The following is a 27781-nucleotide window of genomic DNA, read 5'->3' as shown; positions in this document are numbered from 1 at the left end:
CATAAGCAGCTTCCTCTGGAGACCTGTTTACTTAGGCAGAGCTTTAAGAGTGTAGTGTAGAAGCAGACTTGGGCTGGGCTCATTGTGAAAAGCCTATTTCCTAGCACAAAAAAACACTCAAAAGTCAGGCTCACTGTTTGAATAAAGCAGATCTGTTTCAGCACCATAACGTTTTATTAAACTACACTATCAAAATCACATTGATGGCAGGGAGAACATTGCTATCAATCAGTGCCTATTTTCTGTACTAAGACTGTATTCGTAGCATCCAGCACTTGCTGAGGAAAAGGACACTGGAACAGAATCCTTCATAGCCAAAGAGACAGTAGAAAACTCTTCTACAAAAATTGGGGCAGTTAGGGACTAGCTGAAAGACAGCAGAGGGAAATGTTTCAAGTCAAATCAGTCAGGGAGGGTTATTTTTAGAAAGTTTACTTTTAACCGGTGTTCATTAACTAACTTCCTCATCTGAGAGAGGAAGATGCTGATAAACAGCAGTTTTTAAACAGCCTCCCCTGTCCCTGCACAGGCCTGTTCACAAACCCACACAAATATTGTGTACTGCTCCTTCACTTGTGAACTGTGATGCACACACTTGAATACAACAGCTTGAAGTGTACTACAGTTATAAAAACCTGCTTCATCTTCTAGAACAAACAATAAAAAGTAGCAGAAATACATTCTATACAGAAGTAAAAAAAAAAAACAAACAGTTGAGTGTCAGACAAATATTAGCATACATCAGGTTCAATTTAAAAAGTCTTACTTCTAACAGCTATGTAACTATTTCTAGTCTCCCTGGGGCAGGGCTATGCAACCCGCCACAGCGCCAGCTCAGAGCCACTTTCTGGCACAAAGAGGACAACCAGCAGCCCTGCAAGCAGGTGGCCTCAGGAGCAGGTCACTGAAGAAGTTTTTAGTGACAAGCCTTCCAAAGGGCTGCAAGTAGAGGTTTGTAGGAAATAAGGCTATTTTCAGTCTTCACCTGAAGACTTGTATTTCAGAACCATTTTGAACAGTGGCAACACAGTAAAGCAGTTGTCTAAGAGGTCAGGCTCTTGGCAGGATAGCAGGAGGTGAGGAGGGTTTGCGTTCAAGAGGAGAGGAATATGTACATCAGTCTGCAATGCAATGGGGCTCTCGAGTTTCCTTTTCAAAAACAGTTCTTGTGCCCAGCCAGCTGGGGGTCTGCATCACAGAGGTGTTTGGCAGCGCAGCAGCAGTTTGAGGGGTCAGTAACACCCGTCCTTCCAGGAATCGTCCTCAGTGGCCTGTGCTGAGTGGAGAACTCTGGTTTGAGAGACAAAAAAACAGGTCACTAACAAGCTACAAGAAGCAAAGTCCCCAGTAACCTGCTGCTGTCCAGAGGAATGCTTGTTGGAGGTTTTAGTTTACACTGGGCTTCTGCAACATCTGTCTTTTGACAGTGTCAACATCTGCCTGCCTTGGGTAAACTGCTGCAGTCACACGTGTGCGCAGCTTGCAGGGCCCATGCACCAGGAGGCCAGCACAACAGGCACGGCTGCAGCAGCTGCCGGCAGTTCAGAGAAATGAAATGACTGTTACTGGGCACTTAAACAGTGACATATTTATCTGCAAAGTTAACAACACTGTTGGGGGTTTTTCCCCATGACAAAGTCCAAGAGAAATATTTTTTCCCTGCAAATGAGACTAAACACATGAAAAATAATCAGGTTGTATGTAGAATACTATCACAAATTAAGAGTTTAAAAATTCCCTTTTCAGCATTTTTTTTTAAAGTAAGTAGACATAGTTCAATTTATTGAAGGCTACAAGGGAACATGAAAAATCAGCAAGTACTCATTGCTTATTAGTCTGATGCTGAATCCACTTCCCTCAGTCATAAAAGTTTACACTACAATTGTACTGCAAATAGCTGTAAAGAAACCCTCGCTTTTGGCAATTTGCTGGTGGATTTACCACACACAAGGCATCTGCTGTGCTTTTAGGACAACAAGATAAGAACATGCTTTGCTAAAACAGCATAAAGCAGCCCATGCATGTAGGTGTTTAAAGAATAAGGCCTCTAAGATGCTTCTAAAAGACTGAATATGTTCTAACTAAACAGCTGTTGCTTCAGACTATCTACAAACTCCTTCAGATATCCACCGTCTAATATTTAGGAAGCTAATCATAAAAGCTAAAAGCTAGACATAAATGTCAAAAAAAAAAGTCCAAAAACCCATTGCATCTTCGTGGATTAAGATGTGGCCTCTCAATCAGTTCAGACTTGGGCAACAAAAACAAAAACTTAAGTTTTGGAAACTGATATGTATGCTCTGCTTTCACCCTGTTGTACAAAGTTACTGTAATGATACAGAATCATGCTTAAGACAAGCCTTGTTAATTTATTTGTCCTACTTTTCAAACCCTTCTAAAAACTCATTAGGCCTTGGAGAATGCCCACCTAGAGTCCTGACTAAGTAAGAAAAAAACCCACCAGACTTTTACTTACTTATTTTACCAGTAGCAAAGTTACAGAGGCACCAAAGTAGGTCATCTGGGAAGGTTATTACATTAACAGCAAAGAGAGTTTATTAGTCCTTTGGAAGAGTTTTTCCCCTCCCCAAAAACAGATGTACGCACCCAATAAATATGTGCCCTAATGTTAATTTCTTACGCAAGTAAGTTTGAGTCTTTGCATCTTCATTTTCCTGGATAATTAGCTTTCTTTAAAAAAAGCACTTAAACAGATGGAATACTGAAATAGCGAAAGGTTTGGTCACAGATTACATGGCAAAAATGGGGTCTCTCACCCAGAAGCTGGTGAGTCCCAGTCTGTCAGTTCACACATACATTCACAGAGTTTTATTTTAGTGGCATTTAAAGGAACCGCAACCCTTTGCTTCTTGACTGGGGGCAAAGTACTTAACGTCCGTGAATCTTCCAGCTAAATAACTACCCTTTTCGTTAAGGGGTCCCTGACCACAACCCTACACCTAAAGTTAATCAGTAGCGCCAACCCAACTCTATACCCTTGTCACGCTTTAAAAATCGGAGACGAACATCACTCACTTGATAAAAAAGCATTTCTACTCTGTGAAATAAAGGCAGACGTTCAAGCCTGTGAGGCTTGAAGTCTCACACTTACCTCTTGGATGGTGGTGTCGGCTTGCTCTTGGGCACCGAGATTCCTCCAACAGATGTGCGTGCTTTAATGGGTGAATTTTTTGCCACAGTGACCATACTACTGCCTCTGGTAGTGCAACTGCTACTGGAAGAGCCTGTACTAAGTGACGACGCCTGTGGTTTTCGAACTCCGCTAACAGGACTTGTGTAACTGCAGGCTTTTACTGGCTGCCTGGGTGTTAACAGAGAGTTTGTGCATGACCCAGCTTTCAGTGGTTGTCGCACCGTTAAGGGAGGCTGCCCAGCACTGGAGGAATACCTGAGCTTACTGGGAGCCAGACCTAGAAACGGAACAACAAAAGAAAGAATCACCCAGTTGGCAACAGTATTTTAAGAACACTTCAGGCTACCGGACCTTCTAAGGGCCTCAGGTTTACTTGCGTCGGTTAAACAGCCAAAAGGACACCAGCTACAGCGGTGTGTGTAGAAGACATTGCCCTGACCTGCTGACCGTTGCTGAGTTCTTGGAATTCGACTGCTTGGCACCTGCAGATCCGACTCCAAGCTCCGACTGCTCCGTACAGACTCCAAAGCTCGAAGGCTTGTCCTGGCCAGGTTGGGCATGCTGTGGCGCATCTCCTCTGAAATCGAGAGCAAATTCTCTATTTGCTGCTTCGGGTAGCAGTGGAGGTGTATAATGGTTTAGGCTATCTCTTGAAAAACATGTGCACTTGAAAGTAGACAAGCGTGTAACTGATTCTTAGCTTCCATTAAATAACAGCGCTTTTGAAATGTGTACGTCAAAATTATTTTCACTGACTCATACCAAAAGCTCACAACGAGCTTACCTTCACTGTTTGCGTACTTGAGCCGGTCTTGCATCGGACTTTGCACAGATCTCCTTGGGGGACGGATACGGGAAGTAGATGACCTGCCATAATCTGCACTGGAAGAAGGGGACTGACATCGGGGCGAACTGAGCGGAGATGGCGAGTATCTGTGAGCGCTACGATATGACAGGGAGCAATCGTAATCATCCTCATCCTCAAGGCTGTATGTGTCGAACTCCTGGTCACTGTAGGTACCTCTGCGCAGGGAGTGAAGGGAGGCACTGGAACTGCGACGTGATACAGAAGCAGAGCTGGAGGCACAATCCTGACGGAGGCCTGGAGATAGAGGGCAACACAGCTCAAAGTCATCGTACTTTAAAATAGAAATTCCTTACCCAGTTGCAACACAAATTCAGAAGCAATGCTTCTATCAGCGATTCACCTTGGAAGGAGAGTCAAGTTAATAACTCTCTTCACTGAAGACACTCACAGCTTATGGAATCTCTAAACTGGAACACTGTCACCCATATCAGTACTGTTTAATTAGAGCAAAGAGTTAATATTCAAATTGACCTGAATTACTCCTTATGTCGCATACACAAGCAGCTGTGATTGTGGACTATATATTGCCACGCAAGCTCCATTAAGTTAACTAGGTATAGGAGTCTAATTTACAGCACAAATTTTTTAGTTCAATTAATTACGCACCCACCAGCATTTCAACAGGTTGAAACAAAGATTTGAACTTCGGCCTCCCAGTGAAAAACCACCTGCTTTTTATTGACATCTACAGTGCATCTGTCTGGTTTATTTACAGGTCCTCCCCCTCAACTTATGCCTTTATTTAAGTCTTCTTGCCTAACAAAATCCAAGCAACTTCTCACCAAGAACTAATTTAGCAAACTGGTTGAAGGAACTTTTGAGAAATGCGTCTGTTGAAGTTCCGAAAAACCCTCTTTTCAGTGCAGTCCCTTCATCGCAGGGATTAAAAAAAAGCAAGCGTTCCTCAGTCTTCTCCATTCACAATGTAAATATGAAAAGCTTCCATCGTTCTGAGGGCGGAGCACTTTTCATATTTCACTGGAAACTTTGTAATGTGACAGCATTTCCTTGACTTTTTTTTTAAGTGATCGCAAAGCATTAGAAAATATTCAAGTTTAGAAAGAAAAAGGCCGTTATTTGCTTTATTCACTTTAAAACTCTGCTCAGGTGTAATAAAGCGGTAACAAGATCTTATGCCTTTTGCTCTTTTTGGTCTCATATTCCAATTCCTAGATCACAGTATTTTTTAAACAGTACTAAAAGCAAGTAAATGTTCTCCAAAAGAAAAACACAGAACTTCATTCTCTATTTCCTGTAAATCAAATTAATGATTAATTTACACAGACCAACAGATCCAACCACTTTGTTCCACCTTGATCTTCAATTAGGCCCTCATCCAAATCACACTGAATTCACTAGAAAGTTTCCCAATGATTTAATGGGAACTGGATCAGGGCCCTGAAATCCCCACACACTGGGACACAAACATGTTTTATGCTTAAGTTAAATTTGCAGAGCTTTCTCTGAGCACTTTACCAGAGCAAAACTTAAATTGTCATTTCAGCTCTTTCAGTTTTAGTACTCTTGAACTCTTGGTTTTGCTCAACACAACACTGAAACACTACTTGCATCTTCTGTGAAATAAACAACTTGTAAAATGCAGTCCTCTAGACAGCTTCTAATATGATTTCAGGCTGCAGTTGGGCAGCCTGCTCAGAAAAACAAAAATTTACAAGCAAAAGATTTTGCTGGGTTATTTTTTCAGCTGGATCAGTTCCCCAAACCAATACACAGCGCAGTCATGCAGCTGCTTGTCTTTGCTCAAGGGAGGGGACAGCAACCAGACGGGCATCTGTGAGCTGCCACTGGTTGAGTTGCCACCGTTACAAAACGGATACTCACGAAACTTCACCTGCACTTCAGAGACAACCTGGCACGGAATATTTTTGAGTATTAAAGGGCGCTTACGTATTTAACAAAGTGGGGTTTTGGATAATGCTTTCAAGACTGTCCTCTGCTTGAATAAACGTAATCTTGAGAACATTACACAACTGCTAAGTTTGAGTGGCAGTTTGGGTCTGTAGATTTTTAAAGGAAGCCCCTGCAAACCACAAACACTTCAAATGATGTCTCAAATTCTTTTTTTTTTTTTGTTAGGGAAAGGGGGAAGATCCCTCTACAATTCTAAAACCAGAACACAAAGGGGATCGCTGTCACATACTCTCTTCCTGAAGGCGTGCCATAACCTGGACATCAGTCAAGTCCTGCAGTTTGTATCCCATAGAGATGGAGTCATCCGATGTACTCAGCTCACTGTCCACAGATGACTGAGAGCTCAGCGCAGAATGCATGCTCAAGTAACCTTTGGGAGGAAAGAGGAGGGAGGAACAGAAAAGGCATTTAGACATCCACATACAAAACAAGAACAAGCAGCAGAGTATTTATTTCAATAATAAAATTGGTGCAGTTGTGAGGTTGAGGTATGGTTGCTAGAAATAGTTAAGAAGTTAGGAATTACTTGAGAACACAACGCTTAGTATTTTAACCTGCAATTTTCAGGAGGCAGAGTGTCTTTGTGTGGGGAAAAAACTGTGGACTTCTGTCCAGAAGGTGGCAAAGGGATGCTTGGTAATTTTGAGCTTAGAAACATCCTTTAAAAGATCATTATTATTTCTGCCTATTTAAGAAAGGGGCAGCCATTGATTTAGATATTAAGCAGCAAAGTTACACAAAATGCTTGCTAGTGCATTGGTGAGCAGTCAGGAGTAAAAGGATCCAAATGGCTTTCAGAGTACAGTACCTCAAAACTCAGTCATGCGATCTGCTCATACAGAGCAGAGTTCACACTAGATTGCCTCCTCCCCATTCCTGAGGTTTATCCATTTTTCCCGACTCATCATAAACCAAACTTTCTCTTACAGGGAAGGATATAGCTTGTTCATACAGCATGTCAAAAAAAAAACTGGAAGGATCTTTCCACCAGAGAAGTTTTTCCATAAGTCAGGCATTAGGAAGAAGAACAAGTAATTTTCCTTTTGAAGAACAATAATAATGATGATGATTATGACGATATTTTTAAGTGTGAACTTTTATCTGTTAGTACTTTTTCTGAAGTCAAGCAAGTCAGTATTTTCCATGACATAAGAGTACTACTGATTGCTACTGAAACAGAGAGATGAGAACAAGCCATGCACCTTTGGGGTTATACTGACACTTCTCCTTCAGATGTGGGAGGCCTGTAAGTAGCCCTCTGCACAGAAATGTGGTATCACAGCTGCCTTTGGTCTTCCCGAGATAGTACTCTTCCTGGCACCTGGGACAACTGTTACTGCAGGAAGGCTAAGCATCACCTAGCAGTTAGCTTATCTCCACTGCAGACGGCAGGCAGATGCAGGCAACGATGGGAGAACCTTGTTACCATTCCACCAACCTTAATTTTGTCTGGGGTAGTATCTTAGAGAGAGAGCACGCAATGCCAAGCATAAGTCCATCTTCTTTTCACATTTTATAACTACCATACTGCTTTGTATAAAAAACCCACACACAAAAAAAACACAACAAGAACAAAAAAACATCGCTAGAAAAATTTTTGGAAACACAGAAGGATTAGTGAATGTAAAACCTCTACATGGCGAACATGCTTATATATGCTACATGTTACAAAATACCATAATATGCTCCTGTCATAACTAACCCTTGAACACAGACACATAAGACCATATATATAACTTACGGAGCTACTTTAGGAGGGAGTACATCATTACCTTAAATTAATTCCAAGACAAGGTTGCGATTCATACTACACAGATTGAGACCCACCAAAAAAATAAATTAAAAACCACGATCTGACAGAAGATCAGATAAAGCTAGTAGATATGCAGGAGCCTAAGAACACTTAACATTACCTTCAGCTAGAGTAGGCTTAAGAAATACAAATCCTCCTCAAGCAGGGATTCAAGAGCATCACTTAAATAAAAAGCAACAAGTAGGCTGTAGCACACCAGCTGACAAACGACGAACACAAGTCAGCCTCCCAAAGCATCTATACGATGTCATTCACCATTGACTTGTACTTTAGCTCACGCAGTTTTGCCTACTGTGTTCTTAGAAGTCTTGAAGGCAGTGCACCTACTGAATAATTCTCGACAACGATGCTAGAAATAAAACACTTTAGATGTTTTGCCGAGAACAGACAAAAACCACCCTTTCAAACAAGGGTTAATTCCAGTCGGGCAGGAAAAAGCAGCCGGTTCCCAACATTATTTCTTCAATCAGTTTTGAAAAGTAGTAACTGATGACACAGGAAACACACGTTTGAAGTCCGGGCGTAAACCAAAATTTCTTACATGGACATTGAGCAAACTGCTTTGTACCAGTAAGCTTCAAATTCCTCATTTGAAAAGGCATAAGGTTTTTCCAGTGACAGAAGTGTGACTGTAGTGTGAGGGGTGCGTCTGCGCGCATGTGTTACACCAACACACACTCCAAGTCACTCCAGCATTAAGACTGCACGGCTGTGTAACGTAATCCCGTTTCTTTCCTTCTGGTGTCAGGAAAAGACATTGTGAGCAGTTGAAAGAAAGCCAACATGAGAGGAGGGACTGCACCTGAAGGCTGTAGTAGAATGAATAAGCATAGGTTTCCTGCTGTAACTAACACCTCCTTTAATGCTAAACCAGCTGCATTAAAAATACAGCTATCTTGAATTGCTTTTTAAAAAGCAAAGTTCCCAATTCAATTCTGTGTGTTTAGTTTGGTTGTTGCGTTTCAAATTGCAGGTCTATTTAAAAGCAGGCAAGGAGGGGAAGAAAAACATTCACATTCTTTCATCAGTAAAAACTGTTGCGGCTCAACATTGCAAGATGAACCGATTATGGGTTTCATTACAGAAACTTCAAAATACACCACATCTGGATTTTGTAAAAGGGTTTTTGTTTAGTTTTTAAGGGAAGTTACTGTTAAACATTTTTCAATTGAACGGTAGGGAAGCTCCGTTCTTCTTAGGAATAAAATTAGATTCGAGTCAATCAAGTTGACAGTGAACTTTAAACTCATGTTAGCACTTACACACGTCACAAGGGAAAAGCCACCCAACAGATGAAGTGAACTCTCACGTATAATCCTACACGGACAAAGCCTGTTCTATACTTGGCTTTTCATTTGGTACCCTTGACAGCTTCAGCAGATTTGCAGGGTGAATGAAGTAGTCTAGAAGTTGCACAGACACTTCGGTTTTACACAGCAGTAACTAAAGACCTTTTCACACAGAAACAGACATCTAGATTGCCAACCAACCTCATATTAAAAACAAGAAATTGATTTAGAGATTTTTCCCTGCAAAATTCAGCTTGCAAAAATAATCACTTCCACATGCTTCCTTTTGTTTGCAAAATAGAGGTAAGTGTTAATTTCTATTTACAGCAGAAAACCAGCAGATCTTGAAAGCGTACCTGCAGCTGTGAAAACATCCATATAAAACCCTTTTTTTCCCCTTAAAAAAAAGGTTCATTTAACATCAAGTTTCAAGCCAAAAACTGTTAAACATGCTTTGTGTTTTTAAACATGCAAATTAGGATATAGCAATTTCCACAAAAACCAAACAAATCAAGGAAGACTCCTTTGATGATAAAGCCAAGAGGCAAAGCATTTGTACTAGGAAGCTGAGCATGAACTGCATCAAGGATAAACGAAGTGCCTGGAAGAGCCTACATGGACTCCTCAGGCAGCAGCTTAAATGCTAAGGCAGACCTGAGGCCCAGACATTTAGGAGAAGCTTCCTTATCATACCTACAAATACAGGCTTCTAACAAGGATTTTGTATAAGTTGCCTCTAAGGTAGGAAATCTTACGCCAAACACAATTAAGTCTGATGGAAAGCTTTTGTTATTTTGTGTTTAGCTGCCCACTCAGCCAATTTAAAGGCATATCCTGGGGACTCTGCCTTTTATCTTAAAGCATCTTCTGTTACTATCTTCTGTTGCTTACATTAATTGACATTTTCAAAAGAAACTTCACAAACTCTCAAGCCAAAAAATGCAAGTAACTTTTTATAAAGTTAACACCTACATATGATAACATCGATCTAGAGCAGTATTTTTTTTGCCTCAATAGCTGTTTTCTATTTTAAGTCACTTAAAATTAGTACAATTTATAAATATATATATGTGAGAAAATTATAAAAACAAAACCATGAAATAACTACAAGACATTTAGAATGCAAGGACGTTTTCTCCCACGTAATAGACAAAACCTGGGCCAGGAAGTAAGCAAATCAAAAGGAGAAAACCCCATGGGTGGACTTGCATCTCTTGACTTTTCCCTGTGTCAATTAGTAATACTCCTTGCATTTTAAATACTACAGGTTTGCGCTGCTCTACTGACATGCCATACCTGAGCTGCCACAGGTTAGTAGTGCTTTGTTAGTCGATTTGAGATGCCCGGGAGAGTTTAGTGCATTGCTACAGGAGCCTGTCTCTGTATTCAAATTATGTGCGCTTGGTGATGCCAATGGACTGCAATACAGGTTTTTCCATCTACTGGCTAGAAGGAAAAATACAAAAAAGCCATAAAGGTTATCAAATTATTTTCAAAAAACAAAGAGCATAAGATACAGAAAGGCATCAGATCAAACAAGATTAAATATTGTAACAGATGTACTTCAAATAAGACATCTTGCTGGTGTCAGTTACAAGATGTAGGAAGCAAAGCAGTGGCTGTTCCCTTGTTCACTCTCCCCTTTAACTTGTTTTGTCACTTCTGAAGAATTCCAAGAATAACTACTGACAAACTTGGCTTTAAAGAAGCCATACATTTCTGGAAGTTTCAGTGCCGGTCTTCAAAGATGACTGTTTTCATAAATACCTGTCACTTCTACACCCCACCTTCATCTTGAAGAACTCCGTTGAACTTTAGGTTTACACATGTGTTATTTTTAATTTTTAATGATGGAATCAAAACAGCATTAAACCACAAGAGCTATGCCTTTAAAGGAGAGCAAATTAATATGAAAAACCAGCATTCTGAAATATTTATTCATCACACAGACTCTCATACAAGTTAGTGAAACAATCAAAATAAGTCAGGCAGCAGAAGACGCTTACTGAAGTTGGACATAGGCAGCTACAACACTAAGGAAACGACTCAGTCCCTGATCTGTATATATTCAAGGGGCCCTAAAGTGCCCACTGAACCCTGACCATTGAGAGAATAGCAGCTAAGAAAATAATGAAGATTCACTATATAAATACTTTATTTCCCCCACAAATACAAGGTCAGAATATTTTAATTAGGAGTGATAGAGTACAAATAAAGCCCGATACATTTCAGACAGAAAGCAAAGAGTTAAAAAATTGAATGAAGACTCATTTGATTAAGTGCAGATGGTTTATAAAAGTAAATGAAGTTTGTTCTCAAACTACATTCAGTTATCTCAAACCAGGAATTTCAAGGCTAAACTCAAAATAAGCCTGATTACAAGCAGTGCCAAAACACTGTTAGTATGGAAACTTAAAAAACAAAACAAAACAGTGGCCTCTCAGACTTCAAATCACGGAGGTCAAATTACTGGTCAAACTGAAATCAAAATTATTGCATTCACATAGAAGACAGAGCCAGCCAATTCAAAACCCGGACAGACAACAACTTTTGTACCAAACCAGGGGTTGTATTTTCAGCAGTTAATATCACTGAACTTCAAAACATTAATTCTCTCAGAAACTTCACTTTTTCAAACACTGCTAACCACAGCTTTTGTGTTTAGATGTTCGTGAGTCAAACTAGACAGATGAGGTTGCAGCACGTCCTGCTCTGCAATGCCTTTCAATGATGAGTTATTAAAAGAAAATAATAAAACTAGTCATCCCTCCAGCTGCAGGGTAAATCACAGCTGCCTATACAGGAAAGCTATGATATAGAAAGCTATGCAATATAGAAAAGGATTACTTATTCCCTTCAACCCCCTCAGCATCTTGGCTATCAGCAGTTCAGCCCAGGACTCGCACATTGTACATACAAACATGGAGTGCATTTGACAAGACCGAGGTAGGATATCCACCAGACAGATTCCAGGTGATGTACTACAGATATGTAGAAACAGAATAACCTTCACAGTTTTGTAACGATGTAAACTATGCATCTATTCTACCCGCTCTTACATCGGTGGAAGGCCAATATGGGATCGATCCTTCTACGCTCTGAAAAAGGAAAAGAAAAAACACAAACCTACAACCCCAGAATACTGATGTGACGGTGGCATGCGACTACCGAACAGAACGCTCCGTAGCGTTTTCGTTTCAGGCAGATTAAGTAAGGGATTTCCCCTCAGTGGTTAAGTAACACAGCTGAAAGCCACCATGAAGTGCTTTTAGGGGATGATAAAACTGGAAGAAAAACTAGGTTTCTAAGTGACACTGTTCCTTCAAGTTACAGATTTTAATGTTTCATTATTGTAAGCTTTGAGCATCAGACAACTATTTTACCCAGGTAAAAATACTAAGGGTAAGATACGATACAAATAATCACCATTAGAAACACTCAGCAACACTAGAACTTTTTATGTAGAAAAAAGCTGCAATAATAGTTTCATATGATTCTCTCCCCCACTCTCCAGAAGCACATTTTTTCCTCTACATATTTTTATGTTAAAGATGTTTAAATATATTAAAAAAAAAATCAAGAACCTGAAAACACTAAAATATATTTTAGTGTTTAGGCTCTGAACACATTAAAAAAACAGAAAGCAAGGTGGTCAATTCAGCAATTAATTTGAAATGTCTGTATTTGCATCCTAAAAAATACATCGAGGCAAAACATCACAGTTCAGTTTGTTTGGTCTATTACTTGTAATCAGCATTGTTTTCTCAATGTTTAGAGCATGATCTCTTCCCTTCATCAGCTGAGGCATTCATTACCAAGGTAAACCAGAAGCAGGGAGGTTTTTACACAGTAACAACATGGCTGTGCAAACAGGTACCAAGAGCACAACGTCTGAAGTGCTATCTCTGCAGATATTCTCCACTACAGCAACCGCAAACTTCACGTCTCCTTTGCTTTACTGTTTCTCAATAATGTAAAGTACAAAAGTGGAAATAAAAGACACCTGAAGAAGCAACGCTTGTAGTTTACGTACCTTGATCGAGTCTGTTTATAAGAGTTCGGCAGGCTGCTTCTGTCTCAGGACTGGGATTATCCAACACTTGTCGGCACCATTTTAAAGGTGAGTCCGTTTTCTGATCTGTAGTAGTTTTTCTCGGGGACACATAGAGCCTTCGCAAGGATTGAAAGGAGACAGTAAAAAATGCTCATTAACTCAAAGCATACAGCTACTGAAGTAGCATTTACTAAAGTATACCTAACAGTAAGCAATAGCAAAAGTTGTCCAAATTAAAAACGGGAAAAAATTAAAGTTTAAATTTTATACTATGGCTCAGAAACAAAATTTACTATCACAATAGTAAAAGTCACTTAAAGATGGCTACAGAGAGAAAGCACACAGCCTCTACAAGGCAAGGTTCAAGCCTGGACTGTTGGAATACTACTAAAAGTGAAGTTGTTGGTATACTCACCATCAGCTGTCACCCCTGCCTCTCCCTCCACTCTTCCCCCCCAAAAAAACCCACCTCATGACAAAGACAGCAAGGGTGAGGAGGTGGTTCTAACTTGAGATTCAAGGGGATCTACTTTCACAAGTCCAACTGTTATATTTTTTGTTAAACCCCCCATGGCTCTGGGTATTCCACCTGCATTGCACTGCAGGCAACAGCTGTCTCCTAACAGCCGCTCTCTGAGCCACTGAATGAAGAGCAACAAGTCTACTCACAGATTTCAGGGATAAACCATTTAATTGGAAGATTTTGAAATCTTCAGACGGTTAGGAAGTATGACTGTATGCTACCTTTCCTTTCTGTTTATTGTAGTGTTAGGTAAGTTCTCCTACAGCCTAAGTTTTTGACAGTTCTAATACACCTAGCATTGTTTTGCATGTACATACAGGATTAGCCTTACGTACAGACAGGTTTAACCATCTTGAAGTCTCAGATTATTTACAACTGATCTTGTGAAAAATAGCATCTTAACCATATTCTGCAAGTAGAAAATTTCTCTCAAGAAAGGTCAAAGGGTATGGGAGCCAGACTGAAAAGCAACTCAAGAATTTTACTTACATATCCCACATGTGCATTTTTAAAGTCAAAAAATCCCAACAGAAAAGAAAAAGCACCCTATATATTTGCATATAAATAGCAACACACTTAAAACTTTTGTGAGAAAAAAAAATCAGTATTGTGTACATATAAAAGTTAAACAGTTTTTAATTCTTGCATGTCACTTAGAGCAGAACACCCTCACACAGAGGGCATTGAGATCTCAATCAATCAATAGCACGAGAGAGGCAGGAGTAGAAACAAATGCACTCATTAACAGAATCTGCCCACAGAGACCATACATTTCCTGAATATAATAATACGTACCTTACTTTAATATTAAGATTACTTAGCAGGAACTCTAATATGTGTTAATATCTTTGTAGCAATGCATTCATAGCACAGTAAAAAGATATTTAATAGAGCATTGTGCTGAAGTCATTCAAAGAATCACAAAAAGGATTCCCAGGTAGGAACGTAAGCTCTGTGATGACGAACTTAAGGACCCACATCTGTGCAATTTCTGGAAGAGTCTGTGAGGTGATTACCTCTGAACTCAATAAAAAAGCAGAGAGGAGATTTCAGAAAGCAGAATTTTTTTTTAATCTTGTTAACAAGGCTGTAAGATTCTTCAACTTAGGTTTCAAACTACTGAATTTGTCCACAATGTAATTTCTTAGAATTAAGTGTACCAGAAGAAGAAAAAAACTTCCAGGTCTTTGAAGCCATGTAGATACTGAATACCTTTCTAGAAGGGCTAAGCTTTGAGACTAAATTTTGGGGAAGGAATATACAGGAACCTGACTGAGAAGTTTAGCTGTCATTTGCGAACATGAAGTCCAGCTCTCGGGCCCATCTCTCCCAACAGGCTCCGAGGAGCTGTTTGCATGGTCTTCGGCAAGCACAGCTGCTACTTCTCTGCATCACAAAAATCCACATCACCAGGCTTCAGGGTTCATAATCTCCTGTGAGAGCAAGGGAAGTCTTCCATACACACAGTCACACAACTGCTATTTTTTCTACTGCCACCTTCCTCGCGAGCACCAATCCAGTACTGCTTCACCTAGTGAACTGCTTGAAGGTGACAAAGAACCTCTTGGTCACCAGCAAACTAGCTGCAGCCACACTTGATGATTTACGCTACTCCCCAACAGCTGTCCTCGCACTGACGTATACGTAGTATTTCACCTTCATCAGTGCAAAATCCAGTATTTGAGCATACAGCCATCATGAGGATGGTTTTAAGATTTCAAGGAATGTCTGCATGCCGTTCAATTGCTTCCTACTCTCTCTTCTAGCAATAACTTTTGACACTCCTGCAGCAAGATACATCAAGTTTTTCTGCTCCAGTTACTCATTCTCACACAGACAATTCTTATTCAATTCATAAAATACTCCCTTCCCCAACAAAACTAATATAAATTATCAGATAATTACTAAAATATCCCATTAATTTCCAAAAACCCCTCACGTTTAAAAGATAGAGAAACATACTAAGGGACTCTCATTTGTCAGGTGTCCTATACACAAAAGCAATGTTTGGCTAAAATAAAACATACAAACAACTGGGATATTTAAAATACTCTACTGGCATCAACATGTCCATCTAACCTATTACCCTGTCTCCTATCCTCTATCCAGGTAAGGATAAGTACAGAAATAATCGATCCAAAAGCTGTACCGATGCAGAAAGCTGTCCCAGAATCCTACAATTTTGCAATTTGGGGCTATTAGATTGAGCATCTCTGTATGCAACAGCTCTCAAAAGAATAATTTTCAGTGAAGCCATCTAATCCCTTTTTGGAGTTCATACCTGCTTTTAGCACCCACAGCATCCTACTGCAATGAGTCCCACAATGCACCAACACGCAGGGTGAAGAACCACCTCCACTCACTTGCTCTGCAAGTGTCACCTATTTACTCTTGATATTGTCTGGTTCTTGGGGGGATAGGATACAGGTGGGAGGCAATTACTCTCTATTGCCTCTTGACATGCCACTTTACAGATCTTAATAATATGCCTGCCCCTGGCCAGACCCATCTTTTTCAGAGAGCAGAGATTCAGCCTCTTTAGTCATGTCTCAGACAGAAGCTTTTTCATACCAAGCTTTACACAAAATCACATGCACATAAAAAACCCCAAAAACTTATTTGCTATTGACAAAATAAATGCTGAGAAACATGAACACAAGTATTCCTGAATGTGCAATGTTATCTTTTATGAAGACCCCACAAGCATAGCTTGCTGCATTTCTGCACGGGTAAATGAGCATTACAACCACTTAGATCCAATAAAACAGAGAAAATGGAGTGCTCTCTTTCTGGATTTATTTTACAGTTCAGACCAAAAAAGCAGCAATAAAACCATCAAAGAAAAAAGAGGCCAATAGCCTCCTTAGGGCAGGTCACGCTGCTCTTCACATATTTTAGGTTAAGGGAGAAAATCCTGCTCTACTTCAGGAAGTAGTTGCTCTACCCAGCTCCTTCCATGCTTCTAATCATGTTTCTACCCAGGACTGTATCAGCTGAAAATGATAACACTTGTTTGATTGCTAGAACTATTCCCACATGGAGCAGAGCTACCTGCTTCCCAGGGTGTGGAGTCCTCTGCAGTCTGCCAGAGGACTCTCGTTTTTCAGCTGACAAGTCTATTGGCAAGAGATGGTCTCACTTGTAATGTCACTAAACTCAATTTAAGCACAACTCAATTTTTCAGAGCACTGACAGGCAACTTACAAAAAAAGAGGAATTCTGGTTTGATTTCACAGCGTCAGGTTTACTATTTTCCTTTTTAAGCAGCTTTGGGGAAGGGTTCAACATACTTAGCAAGCCAGCTTCTCAAAATATGCTGGCGTAGCTTATTCTGCTGGAGCACCACGCACCATCAGCTGACAAACTAAAAACACCAGCCCCACAAACAGAAGCGAGTATTTTCCTGGACACAATACGAAGAACCAGAAGTCATCTTTTACTAGGGGCTCCCCCCACCCAGTGCCATCCTCCATCAGCCGCTGCGGCAGAGCTGCCACAGCAACAGAGCCCAGGTTAATACAGCAGCACCCTTCCAGCTGAATTAAACCAGGCTTTCTTCTGAGAGAGGGTTTTGTGATAAGCTAAACTCACTCTGCTCCGTTTAAAAAGACGCAGGTTTTTATTTCTGGTAGTTTTATCCTCTAAGGCTGTTTGATTTGTCAGGTTAACTTAATCCAATAAGCACTGGAAAAAATGTACTCAGGCATGCCATTAAGTATGCATACGACTGCCAGCGTACAAGTCAGCCAAAGTCTTTTGGGTTTAACAAATACCTGATTACTGAATAAGCTCTACCTTGCGTTGGGTTCCTACAACTCAGCAGTCTGGGTGTGAAGCATGTTCTGTTTAAATGGCCAAAGGTCATGCTTTGAATATTTTCTTTTGTCAAATTGCAAATGACAATTAAGAAGTTATTTAGATAGTTACGAGGCCTAATACAGAATTCAGAAAGTAAACATTTGGGCATATTTCTCAGTTTGATGTATTGGGGTTTTGCTGCATAAATTATTAAATATGAATGAGATTTTCTTCAGTTTCTGTGAGGAAACCCTTAGATAAAGCATCTTTAGTTTCTGCTTACTAGTATATGTGTTTCACTTTCCCATATTATGAAATGCACCTCTGGTAAGAGCCAAGTAGTTGCAGTTGTGCAGCAAGCACAACACAAGATCTCTCTACCATTAAGAAAGTAGGCACTCAAAAATACATTTGAGGGATTCTTTGCACTGTATTCCGACATATTCCAATGTACCAAAAGCCGAACACCTTCTAGAGACAGTATTTTTCTTTGGGGGTCAATGTCACAGGAGGATTTATGAGAGTTAATAGCCACTATTGTTTGATTTTTAAAATATTGTTTTAAATGAAACACCCCAAGAGTCTAGAAAACTATGACAACTTTCTCAGCTTGCACACTGCACCGAAAAAAAAAAAGCATCTTCACAATTTAGTAACACATCAGATCAATTATAAGAGTGCAACCCAGTATTGCCTGAGAATTTCAGATCCTAATCATGCAGAATATTTGCACTAGTAAATAGACAGATGCTAAGAAGAGAATTCAGGCTGCAGAAAGCTCTATAACTAGTACATTAGTAAATTAAACTGAAGGTAAAATGAACCTCAGTTTTTAAGACACATGCTTCGTTCATTATACATCTTCCACAGCACTTAGCACCAGTAGTTACAGCGGTACCAAAAATGACAGACTTTACATTGATTTTCAAACCTTTGAGTTATATACATCAATGCAAGAAGAAAGGGACCTGAGGTAGCTAAGTGTGTTTAGAACAATTTAGGTTTATAAGGTATGCCTCTATACAGTGCTAAGAAGCCAACTAAATTCTTCTATAAAGCATGTATTTCAAACAGATCATGCATTCGTTTTCCTTTCCTTTATATATCAGACTTCAGAGAGTTGATTTTCAGATTTATTACCGTGCTTATGCTGTTCTAATATCAAATCTAAACACTATTGTTGAACAGAAATACCAATACCAACAATATAGTGTTGTGGAAAGTAACAGCAAAACAATACTGTGCAGGTCTTGAAACGATAGAAACATAAAAGGAAAAAAAATGAGAAAAATCCTGTGGAAAACACTGTACACAAGAATGTCACAGTATTAGCTCAAGTAGAGGTTTGAGCCTTTATTCCCAAGAAACAGAAACTGGAGAGGAAAAAAAAAATTATACTGCAAAACCCAGAAGAGGCACCCCTTTTTCATGTCTATCTAGTGACTAATCCTGCTGAACAAAATACCAAAAATCTAGTTGCTAAGTCACAGAAGCTCTAAACATCGCATTAGCTTCATCTCACGACACAGCCAATGGTCTGTAAGATGATCAAAAGGCACCTTGTGGGACAACTTAAGAGTCCTATTAGACGTACACGGCACAAGGGTGCTGAGCAGCATCTCTAGCAATCTTGCTGCAGCAACACAAGAAGGCTTTTTCCCCCCACTCCGGCAGCGGAACGGAGCAGACAGATTACCATGCCCACGCCTCATTTTACAGAAAAAACCATGAGCCAATACCTCAAGCCTTTCGGTAAGAACTCAGTCATTTTAAGCCTCCGCCATCAAAAGCCATTCAACCTGAAAGGTCGTATTTTGCACACAAGTGTCTGACAAGCAGGTAGATACTTCCTTTCAGATTACTCTACCCCAGCACTGGCAATTACTGGCAACGAAGACTGCTGACGGTAATGCTGTCTTAAAGCTGCACAGAAGGGTTTTGAAGAAGCTCATTTACCCAGAGATTGCGCACAGCGAGACAGACGTTACACAGAGCATCATAACAGCTAACTGCAGCTAGCACAAACGGCTCACACGGCATTGAAACAAGCTAGACCATCAGGAAATGTTTTTGTTAAGTCATCTGTACGTTATTTAATGCCACAGAGGTAGCTGATCCATTGTTAAAAATACCTCTAGAAGGTTTTCCTAAGATAACCAGTCTGAGAAACTAAGACCTTGCAAATTACTGTTTCTAAGTCATGTAGAGTCTTGTTGGCAAGGAAAGATCGCAGGCAAACTACTGCACGGCCTGTGGAAATGTACGAATTGATTATATAGAAAGTAGGGAGTTAAAGCTCTCCCCCAAATTAGAGGCACAAGATGTCATACTTTTCATGGTGCTATATTGGTGTAATACCTGAATTTTGTGCAGAACCACATCCTTGTTTGGTGGAACCTCTCCTGAAAATGCTTTCCTACCTCTGATGGTACAACAAGCTAACAACGATGATATCCTGCAGCATGTTGAATTAAATGCCTTAAGACATTAATATAGAAGGCCACTGGACAGGGGGCTAAAGCTGAAAAGAGAACACTCCCAGGGGACTCCTAAATAGTAATTTATTTGAGCAAACCATGCTCCTTTATCCTACAAAGACTATTTCAAGGGCACCCTACATGCTGTGTTGAACTTTTGGATTCAAGCAGGAGACAACACAACACTGAGGTGAAGGCAGCACAACCTCTTTTCAGTTGAAGGACAGGCTTTTGGGAATGAAAACTGTGCAAGGTGTGGATGTAGCAGCAACATAGGGATTCACCTGAGTGACACGGATTCCTTCTCCTTCTCACCCCACAAAAACCCAGGACCACGTTAGGCTGAGCAGACCTGTACATTCACGTATGCACCCATCATATTTTACATATTCTAAGAGGAACTCAACAATTTAAAGAAATGTAAAGAAAAGGTTCTGTTTGGATTTGCTTGATTGTTATGGTGTGTTTTGGTGTGTGTGGTTTTTTTTTTTAAAAAAGCAGAAGAACATACATAAAAGCTTACCTGAAGCCCTGTGTTAAACTGCTGGCAGTTTTGCCACTGGGATCAAGATCTTTAACAGCAGCAGTAGCAATACTGCGGAGACACATACAAGGGCCTCTTTCTTTCCGTCAAGGAGAACACCTAAAGTTGTTCAAGGTGAGGCACGGACAGAGTTTGGTACTCACTGCATCAAAGGAGATGGAGGCAAAAATAGCCTAATCCAGTAAAAAGGAGAAAGAGTATTGAAAAAGTTTAAGGCTTTTCACTTCTGCCATTTCCTTCTCTCTCTCTCTTTCATCCAATGACACATTAGTAAGAACACTTTCTAGTTCAGAGGGGGTTAGAATTTGAATAATTTTGTCATAAATCCAAGTCAAAATTCTCTCTCCCGAGTCTTACCAGAAAAATAACTGACAATTGGCAAAACACCAAACAAGTCGCATGGGAATTCATAACAAAATGCTGAACACAAATCACTGCACGAAGAACAATAAACTAAATGCACAGAAAACCACAACTTAATTCTTCTATACGGGGAATACCTAAGAATGACAAACGCTAAGGAAGACAAACAAAGTAATGCTATTGTGGGCATATCTTGTTTGTTCCCTTCTGTACGGGTAACAGCCTTTCTGCAGACAGCCCAGGAGGTGACCGGGGCTGAAGCGTAGCGTAAGGGAGCAAACTGGTAACAAGTAGCAGGCAAACAGCACTGAGGTCTATGTTAAGCAGCATGCCAAACTCAACAGCACAGAAAGCCGACTTTCACTTGATCGGGTCTCAAGGATATTTACAATTTTGAATAGCTATTTGAGAAAGTGACCCAAGAAAGCAAGTCAAGGGACAGACACCAAAGTAGTACAGAGTTACAGCTACTGCAGGTGATGCAGGACCTCATGTTTCACAGGCGTTCAGTCACTGCAAGGCTGTTTTTGAAAACAAAACCTTAGACAACCCAAATCTTGCTGAAGCCAAGGGAAGCTGCACAGAACCATTTGCAAGTTCGATCCAAACAAAACCAGTAATTTCAAAACAATGCAGAACCTGAGACTATCTGCACCTGCAGAGACCAGTAACAGATCCTCTGACCCACTCCATCGTGCTTCCGCCTTCGCCCTCCTATGGCAGTGGTTTTTGCTGTTACCACTTCAGCTCAAGCGGCAAAAATCCAGACGGCAGACTTAACTTGAGGTTTCAAACCTACTAAGAAGTCATGGGGCATAAGCACAATACCACAACAGAAATTACCCTGAAGTTTGGACCTGCTCTTAAAACTAGAACGACATGAAGATATAAGAACTAAAGCCTCTCTTTTTGAAAGCTTCCTGCTCCCCACCCCTTATTTTAAACACTTTCATACTTTAAAAGAATACAAAATGAGTTCTTAGTATTCTTTAAAGTATAAAGCATCATCCCCTCTATTAGATGATATTAAAGACAAGGTCAGCAAACTGAAAGGACTGGGTTGTTAAAATCTATCAATTCAGGAGTGACAGGAAAAAACAAAGCCACTGCTCAGAAATTACCAGAAATCGTAAGTATCAAAGTACACATGATATGTTCCAATATTAGCTACAGTTTTTTTCCTAATATTAAAAAAAGGATTGCAAATGTAACAATATAGTAAGCTATTCACTTAAGACTAATGTACTGCTTAACACATTTAGGTATTACTTCCAGCCAGCCAGCACAGAATTCCCCCCATTCAGCAAAGCCACCTTATTAAAGTTGATCCTAAATCTATATAGCATTCAAGTTTTTCAGTTGGGTTTTTTTGTTTGGTTTTGTTTGGTTTTTTTTTTTTTTTTAAAGTCCCCCCTCTCCCCCCCAACCACTGTTTTCTGGTTATTGCCGATAGGAATGCATGAATATCTGCACAGACGGTATGTGAGACATGTGCTTATGAAGAGAATTTAGGATATTTGGCAATAAGCACAGCCATGCACTATTGACTGTACGTACATTATTCATTCCCCACTTTCACTTAAGCTGAAGAGCTCCAGAACAAGATGCCGTCGTAAAAACAGCTTCTTGATTTACCACGTTTGTTTGACAAGAGGAAAACAAAACAGACAGAAGCAATGCAACATGATCAAAGGTAATTTATGGTAACAGTACTTGCACAAGTGCTCCATAATACCACCATTATTTGTGCTCCTTGGGGCGCCTCTTTTTAACCTGTTATCCTACATTGACCCAATTCGAAAGAAAACAGAGGTATCAAAAACATGAAGATCCTACAAGGTCTTGTGAGAAGGGTACCTGGTAAAGAAGAATGACCTTGTTAGCTACCAACTAAGGAAAGGTTAATAATAAAATAATAAACTGAGCCTCTGGGTGCAGAGCCTCTTCTGATTGCACTGGACAGTATTCACTGCCCGTGTGAATCTTGGACTCCGTCTGGTTTCTTTACGAAGTCAATACAGTTTGAACAATCTCTCATTCACAGGCTATATAAAGATGAATATAAACCTAGCTGTTTTCATTAACATGGAAATAATGAAGCCTGTCTTCCAAATTCAACTTGTTAAATATATTCCCTTAACTTTTTTCTTTTTAAAAAGAAATCTGCTCAAAATGCTGTTTAGCTATGCTAAAGAATTTCAGTGATCAAGTTAGAGTCAGTACTTGGTTTTAAAAGAAAGGTTGCAAAGAGAAAAAAAAAAAAGTCATGACTGGCAGTAGAAGTTAAAAACAAATGAGAATTCATTTGTACCATCCGCAGCCAGGAGAGGTGTGGGAAGGAACTTTCTGAATGCCCAGGAAAAGAATGCTTAAGAAGAAACTCAATTTTGAGGAACACTTCTAACTTTATACATTCCTTTCCAAAACTAACACTGAAAACCAGTCTTCCCTCATTTGTCATCTCCAAAATGCTTTCCCCTGTTTTTAATATAACTTTGAATTTGGACTTGAGCTGACATCATTACGTTATTGAGCTCCATTCCATTAACAAACAAAAGTTTACCTTCACTTGTAACCGCTAATGAATTTTTAGAGTTTAAGACTGGTTTTGTATTCAGCAACCATTCTGCAATGCTATCTTCGCTGCCAGATTCACCTCTAGCTACACAATTTCGAAACAGTTTACAGATCCCTGAGGCTATCCTACAAAGTCTTAAAATTAAGAACTCTAGGCAAAATCTCAAGTCACAGCTATTGCAGGAACTGGAATTAGCCTCGAACTTTAACTAGCTTTGGAAGGGCAAGGGAAGTGAATCGGCTGATTTATAAAACAAGTTCTAAACACGGCTGCTGGTGAAGTGGGGAGTCCTGCAAAGTAAGGTCAGTTAAGGATTACATCATTGACCTGTTTCAGTTAGTGCCTCTAAACAAAAGAAACAGGTTAACTGCAAAGAAACAGTATTCAGGAAATGGAAATGATGTGTCTTCTTTGATACCAGCAAAGCCACAAATTTCAGACAGTCCAAGATCTCAGTTTGTGTTTTACAAAATTCTTATTTACATACAGAATCTGACAGTTACATAAAAAATTTAAAAACTCTGTTATTCGTTCATCTGCGTGCATTATAGATAAATAAACTAACAGGGAAAGAAAGGTTTTCTGTACTTGCTACAGCAGTGTCCGGAAGAAAGGGGGAAAGAGAAGCCTTATAGTTAGACTGATTTTTTTTTTTTTAAAAAAGTAGTAACATTCTGGCACAATGGTCTTAAAAATAAGAACAGGCGATAATGAGAACTGCATTCCTGCTGCTAAAAAGCAAAGCACTGTATAGGAACCACTTTATACCCTTAAAAATTATTGCACACCTAAACACAGAAACTCCCAGCTGCAGCAGCATAAGTTCCGTGTATCACTAAAGTTTTGAGATACATACCAGCTATCTTCTTCTTCAGTGCAATTTTCAAGTTCTATCACTTTCACTTCATCCAGATCTGCGTTATTCGAAAGACCTTCTAGATCTCCGCATTTTTCTTTGGGATTTTGTTCATTTATTTTAACTGAGAAATCAATACCAGCAATGACCACGTTTCCCGTAAGCTCTGTGTTATTGCTTGTATCCATACGTGAAGAACATCTAACGTTATCATCGGTCTTCGTTTCCGCCTTACGCGTGTTGGAAGACAATTCCTCAGTGGCACTGTTGCAACTATATCGCATTTGGGCATCTACATCTTTTTTTAGGCAGCTGTTCTCTCCTTCCTCTTTTCTTATTTTGCTTAATTTGTTGTGCAGATCTGCCATTATCTGCAATTCTTGCTTCTCAGTTATCGCATTGATGCTATTATTAATTTCCATCCCATTCAGACCAGAGTTATGGTTACCCACACCAGCGTGGATCTCACTTTGCGTGTTCGTCCCAAGCGTGCTCCTGCTGCTCTTCGTTCTTGGGTGCTGATTCTCCATCTCCAGCCTCCTCACTAGCTCCCGCAGCTTTCGCACCTCCTCCAGCTCTGGGCCAACCTCCTCGGATGCCGGCTCCGTGTCAGGGCCCATGGCAGAGCTCTCCGATGAGTCTCGTCCTAGGTCAGGCTCCAGAGCATGATTCTGCTGTATGACCGGGGCATTTCCAGGAACTACCATCATCCAAAACGCACAGTTTCACTGCGAGACATGAAAAATGTATAAAAGCTCCACAAAGATGCACAATATTTTAAGCAAACTGGAATTAAACACCAAAACCTCTGACTTTTATAAGCATAAACTAATTACACTGGGGTACAAGGTGAGTGAATTTAATCAAAATCTATTGAAAAAGAACAACTGAAAATAGTATGAAACATTTCAACAAACACCAATTACTTGTTTTAAACAGCTAGGATGTGCAACTATTATGCTACAAATTAGACTGTGTAAAAGGAAGCTGATTTAATCGTGCACAATAGTTTGGTTTCCATCTGTTTACAAACAAAATACATGAGAAAAGCACTGATTGAGCAAAGTCAGGAAACATAATTAACAAGGTGCTGACGTCAGACAATGACAGCATTTAAGAAAATGGTAAAAACATCCTTTGTTCCTTACCAGGTTTATCCTGGAAAAGCAGAAGAAAAACTTAAAAACATTTCTCTATCAACTTATACCAAAGACCAACGACAGGAACTGCAGTTACTGTGGTACATGAAAATAAGCGTAACTAATGCCTTTATGGCATATTTTCCTGTTATAACTGAAAAGAGGGAAGAAAGCTCTCTGATGCAAACACAGCGAAAAACAGGGAAAAAAAACAGGTAAGTATATCACACCTTAGATTACATATTCGAGTAAGTTTCATAAGATGAAGCCGTCTCTCTGCTTTTCCTGTCTTGTGGTGCCCAAGGAAGAGCGTGCAGAGCACCGTCACCTAGGCAGCTTTAAACTGCTCCGGTGTCCAGGCTTCCCAAAAGCCATCGGACAACGCTGGTGCACTTAACACGCGGTTTTACACCACTTACAGAATAATAAGCAAACACTGATTTTTCCCTACGCTAGCGATTTACATGAGCTTTCAGTTTCAATGCGTGCATTCATTTGTGAATCGACTCTTCATTGAAAAGCCCCTAATACGAGATTAGTGTTCCACAGAGCAAGTAAGTGATTCCCCTAAAAAAAAAAAATCATAAGTCCTTTCTATTTTGCAGAAGGAGGACAAATAGACAGACAGACAGACAAGGGAGTTAGACGACACAGCCAATTCAAAGTTTAAAAGATTTGATGCAGGCATTACAACTGCATTTGAACCCCGATTTTTTGTGGCTGTAGATGTTCTTCCCCCCTCCCGCTGCTGTCTGAAAATGTCTCCTGTTTTTAAGGCCTGACTGCCAGCAGGTAGAGGAAACCACGAAAATTAAGGGTCACACAAAGTACACAAAGCAAGCAAGGTTAAACGTACAGACACACCCCCATACGCATCTCAGCATCTCCCTATTACTTAGTTACTTGTAACAGCAGTAGCTGAGTACATTTCCTAAAAAAATATAGTTGGGGGGGGGGGGGTGTTTGTTTGTTTCTTACTTGACAAGGGTTTGTGGTTTTTTTTATTTTGGTCCTCTATATGCAAGGTGAAAATTTTAGGCTTACATTTGAATTAATAACGAAGATGAACAGCACTTACAAAGAGCTGTAAGTGAACAGAACTGACTGCAGCGCACTTTAAACCCAGCTTGCAGAATCATGCTTATGAGAAGCACTGCTGAAGTCATTTTGACTTGGGGAAAAGAAATTTAATTCGTAGTTACCAAGCAATCCGATTCCTACTCATAAGCCCACTTCAAAAATCTCCTTGCGTGCATTCTCGCTCCTACGAAATCATCCGGTCTCTTGACGAGTAACGGAACCGGTATGATTTCCAAAGGCATTTCAAAGCTATTGCTCAGTAACTCGCTGAGGATGCACCAGCAGGGAGTTTAAGAGTTCTGCTGTCAAAGCAAAACACAACGACCCGAGGGGGGAGGAAAGCAATGAGATCTGTCACCCGAAAAATCAGCTCCCCTCAAGGCTGAGGAGCGGCAAAACCTGCATTTTCCTTCACAGGGGGGGGACAAACAGATTAAAGCCGTTTAGCCTTTTCCCACGACCAGTAAGTCTAAAAACCGCCCAAATAAAGCCGCAAGGATACGGGGGGGGGGGGGGGGGGGGGGGGGGGGGATAAATCTGCGAAACTTAATTTCATTGTATGATGCGCTGGGAGGGAAAAAAAAAAAAAGGCGAGAGAAGGAAGCCACATTTCAAGGCATTACTGCGTCGGAGACAATAATTTGGACTTTTTCAAGAAGACATCCGGGTGTTTACCGGCAGGTTAACGGGCTGCCCCCCGCACCGCGGACCAGGGGCGCGAGCAGAGGCCGCCCCGGCGCCCCCCGCCCAGCCCGGGCTGCCCCGGCCCCCCCCGCCCGGCCACCACCTCCCCCGCCGCGGGCAGCCTGCGCAGCGAGGCGGCCCCGCGCCGCCCCCGGCCCCCGCTGCGGGGAGGGGGCTCCCCGCCCCGAGTCCCCCCCCCGCCGCCCGGCCCGGAGTCCCGGAGCGTGGACAGCTCCCGGTGCGCGGGCACGGAGCCGCGCTGAGGGAGGAACCGCCGGGGAGGAGGAGGAGGAGGAGGAGGAGGGCGGGGAGAGGGTCGCAGCCGGCACCGGGCGCTGTGGGGAGACCGGGGCCGCCGGGAGGAGGCTGCGGCCCGGGTGGGAGCCCCACGCGTGGAGGGGGCTGGGGGTGTCCTGCGTGAGGGGCGGGCGCGGGGCGGGGGGCGCCCGGGCTGTGAGGGACCGGAGGGGCGAGGGCGCGACCCCCACGGGGCGCTGCGGGGGGCTCGGGCGCGGCCAGTCCACGCCGAGCCGAGCCGAGCCGAGCCGAGGGCTCCGGCCACCCTCGAGCCCCCCCTTCCCCTCACACGGTACCTGCCGCGGCCGCCGATGGGTGGTGGGCGGGTGCCC

The 27781-nt window shown here is 41.2% G+C and overlaps 1 protein-coding gene across 1 annotated transcript; it reads right to left on the bottom strand.

Moving 5' to 3' along the window:
- Nucleotides 1–1232: 1232 nt before the first annotated feature.
- LOC104258414 (SLAIN motif-containing protein-like) lies at nt 1233–27781 on the bottom strand. The gene is made up of 9 exons (XM_059824237.1): nt 27746–27781; nt 24250–24977; nt 13090–13226; nt 10353–10502; nt 6184–6324; nt 3939–4256; nt 3594–3731; nt 3113–3431; nt 1233–1290 (listed from the first exon to the last, which is right to left on the bottom strand). Exons 2-9 carry the CDS (start codon nt 24957–24959, stop codon nt 1233–1235), a joined length of 1971 nt encoding a protein of 656 aa, XP_059680220.1. The 5' UTR covers nt 24960–24977; nt 27746–27781.

The sequence above is a fragment of the Gavia stellata genome, chromosome 14, assembly GCF_030936135.1.
Source record: "Gavia stellata isolate bGavSte3 chromosome 14, bGavSte3.hap2, whole genome shotgun sequence".
In the NCBI taxonomy this organism is placed as follows: Eukaryota; Metazoa; Chordata; class Aves; order Gaviiformes; family Gaviidae; genus Gavia; species Gavia stellata.
This window is presented reverse-complemented; position numbering and strand designations above follow the sequence as displayed.

Bases quoted from the DNA above. Each gene is read 5' to 3' on its own strand.
- LOC104258414 (XM_059824237.1), bottom strand. From the start codon at position 24,959: ATGATGGTAGTTCCTGGAAATGCCCCGGTCATACAGCAGAATCATGCT. The intron at 6,325-10,352 runs GTATGGCATGTC...TTCCTCCCAAAG, and splicing joins ACTAACCTGTGGCAGCTCAG to GTTACTTGAGCATGCATTCT. The intron at 1,291-3,112 runs GTAAGTGTGAGA...CTCTCAAACCAG, and splicing joins CCGACACCACCATCCAAGAG to AGTTCTCCACTCAGCACAGG.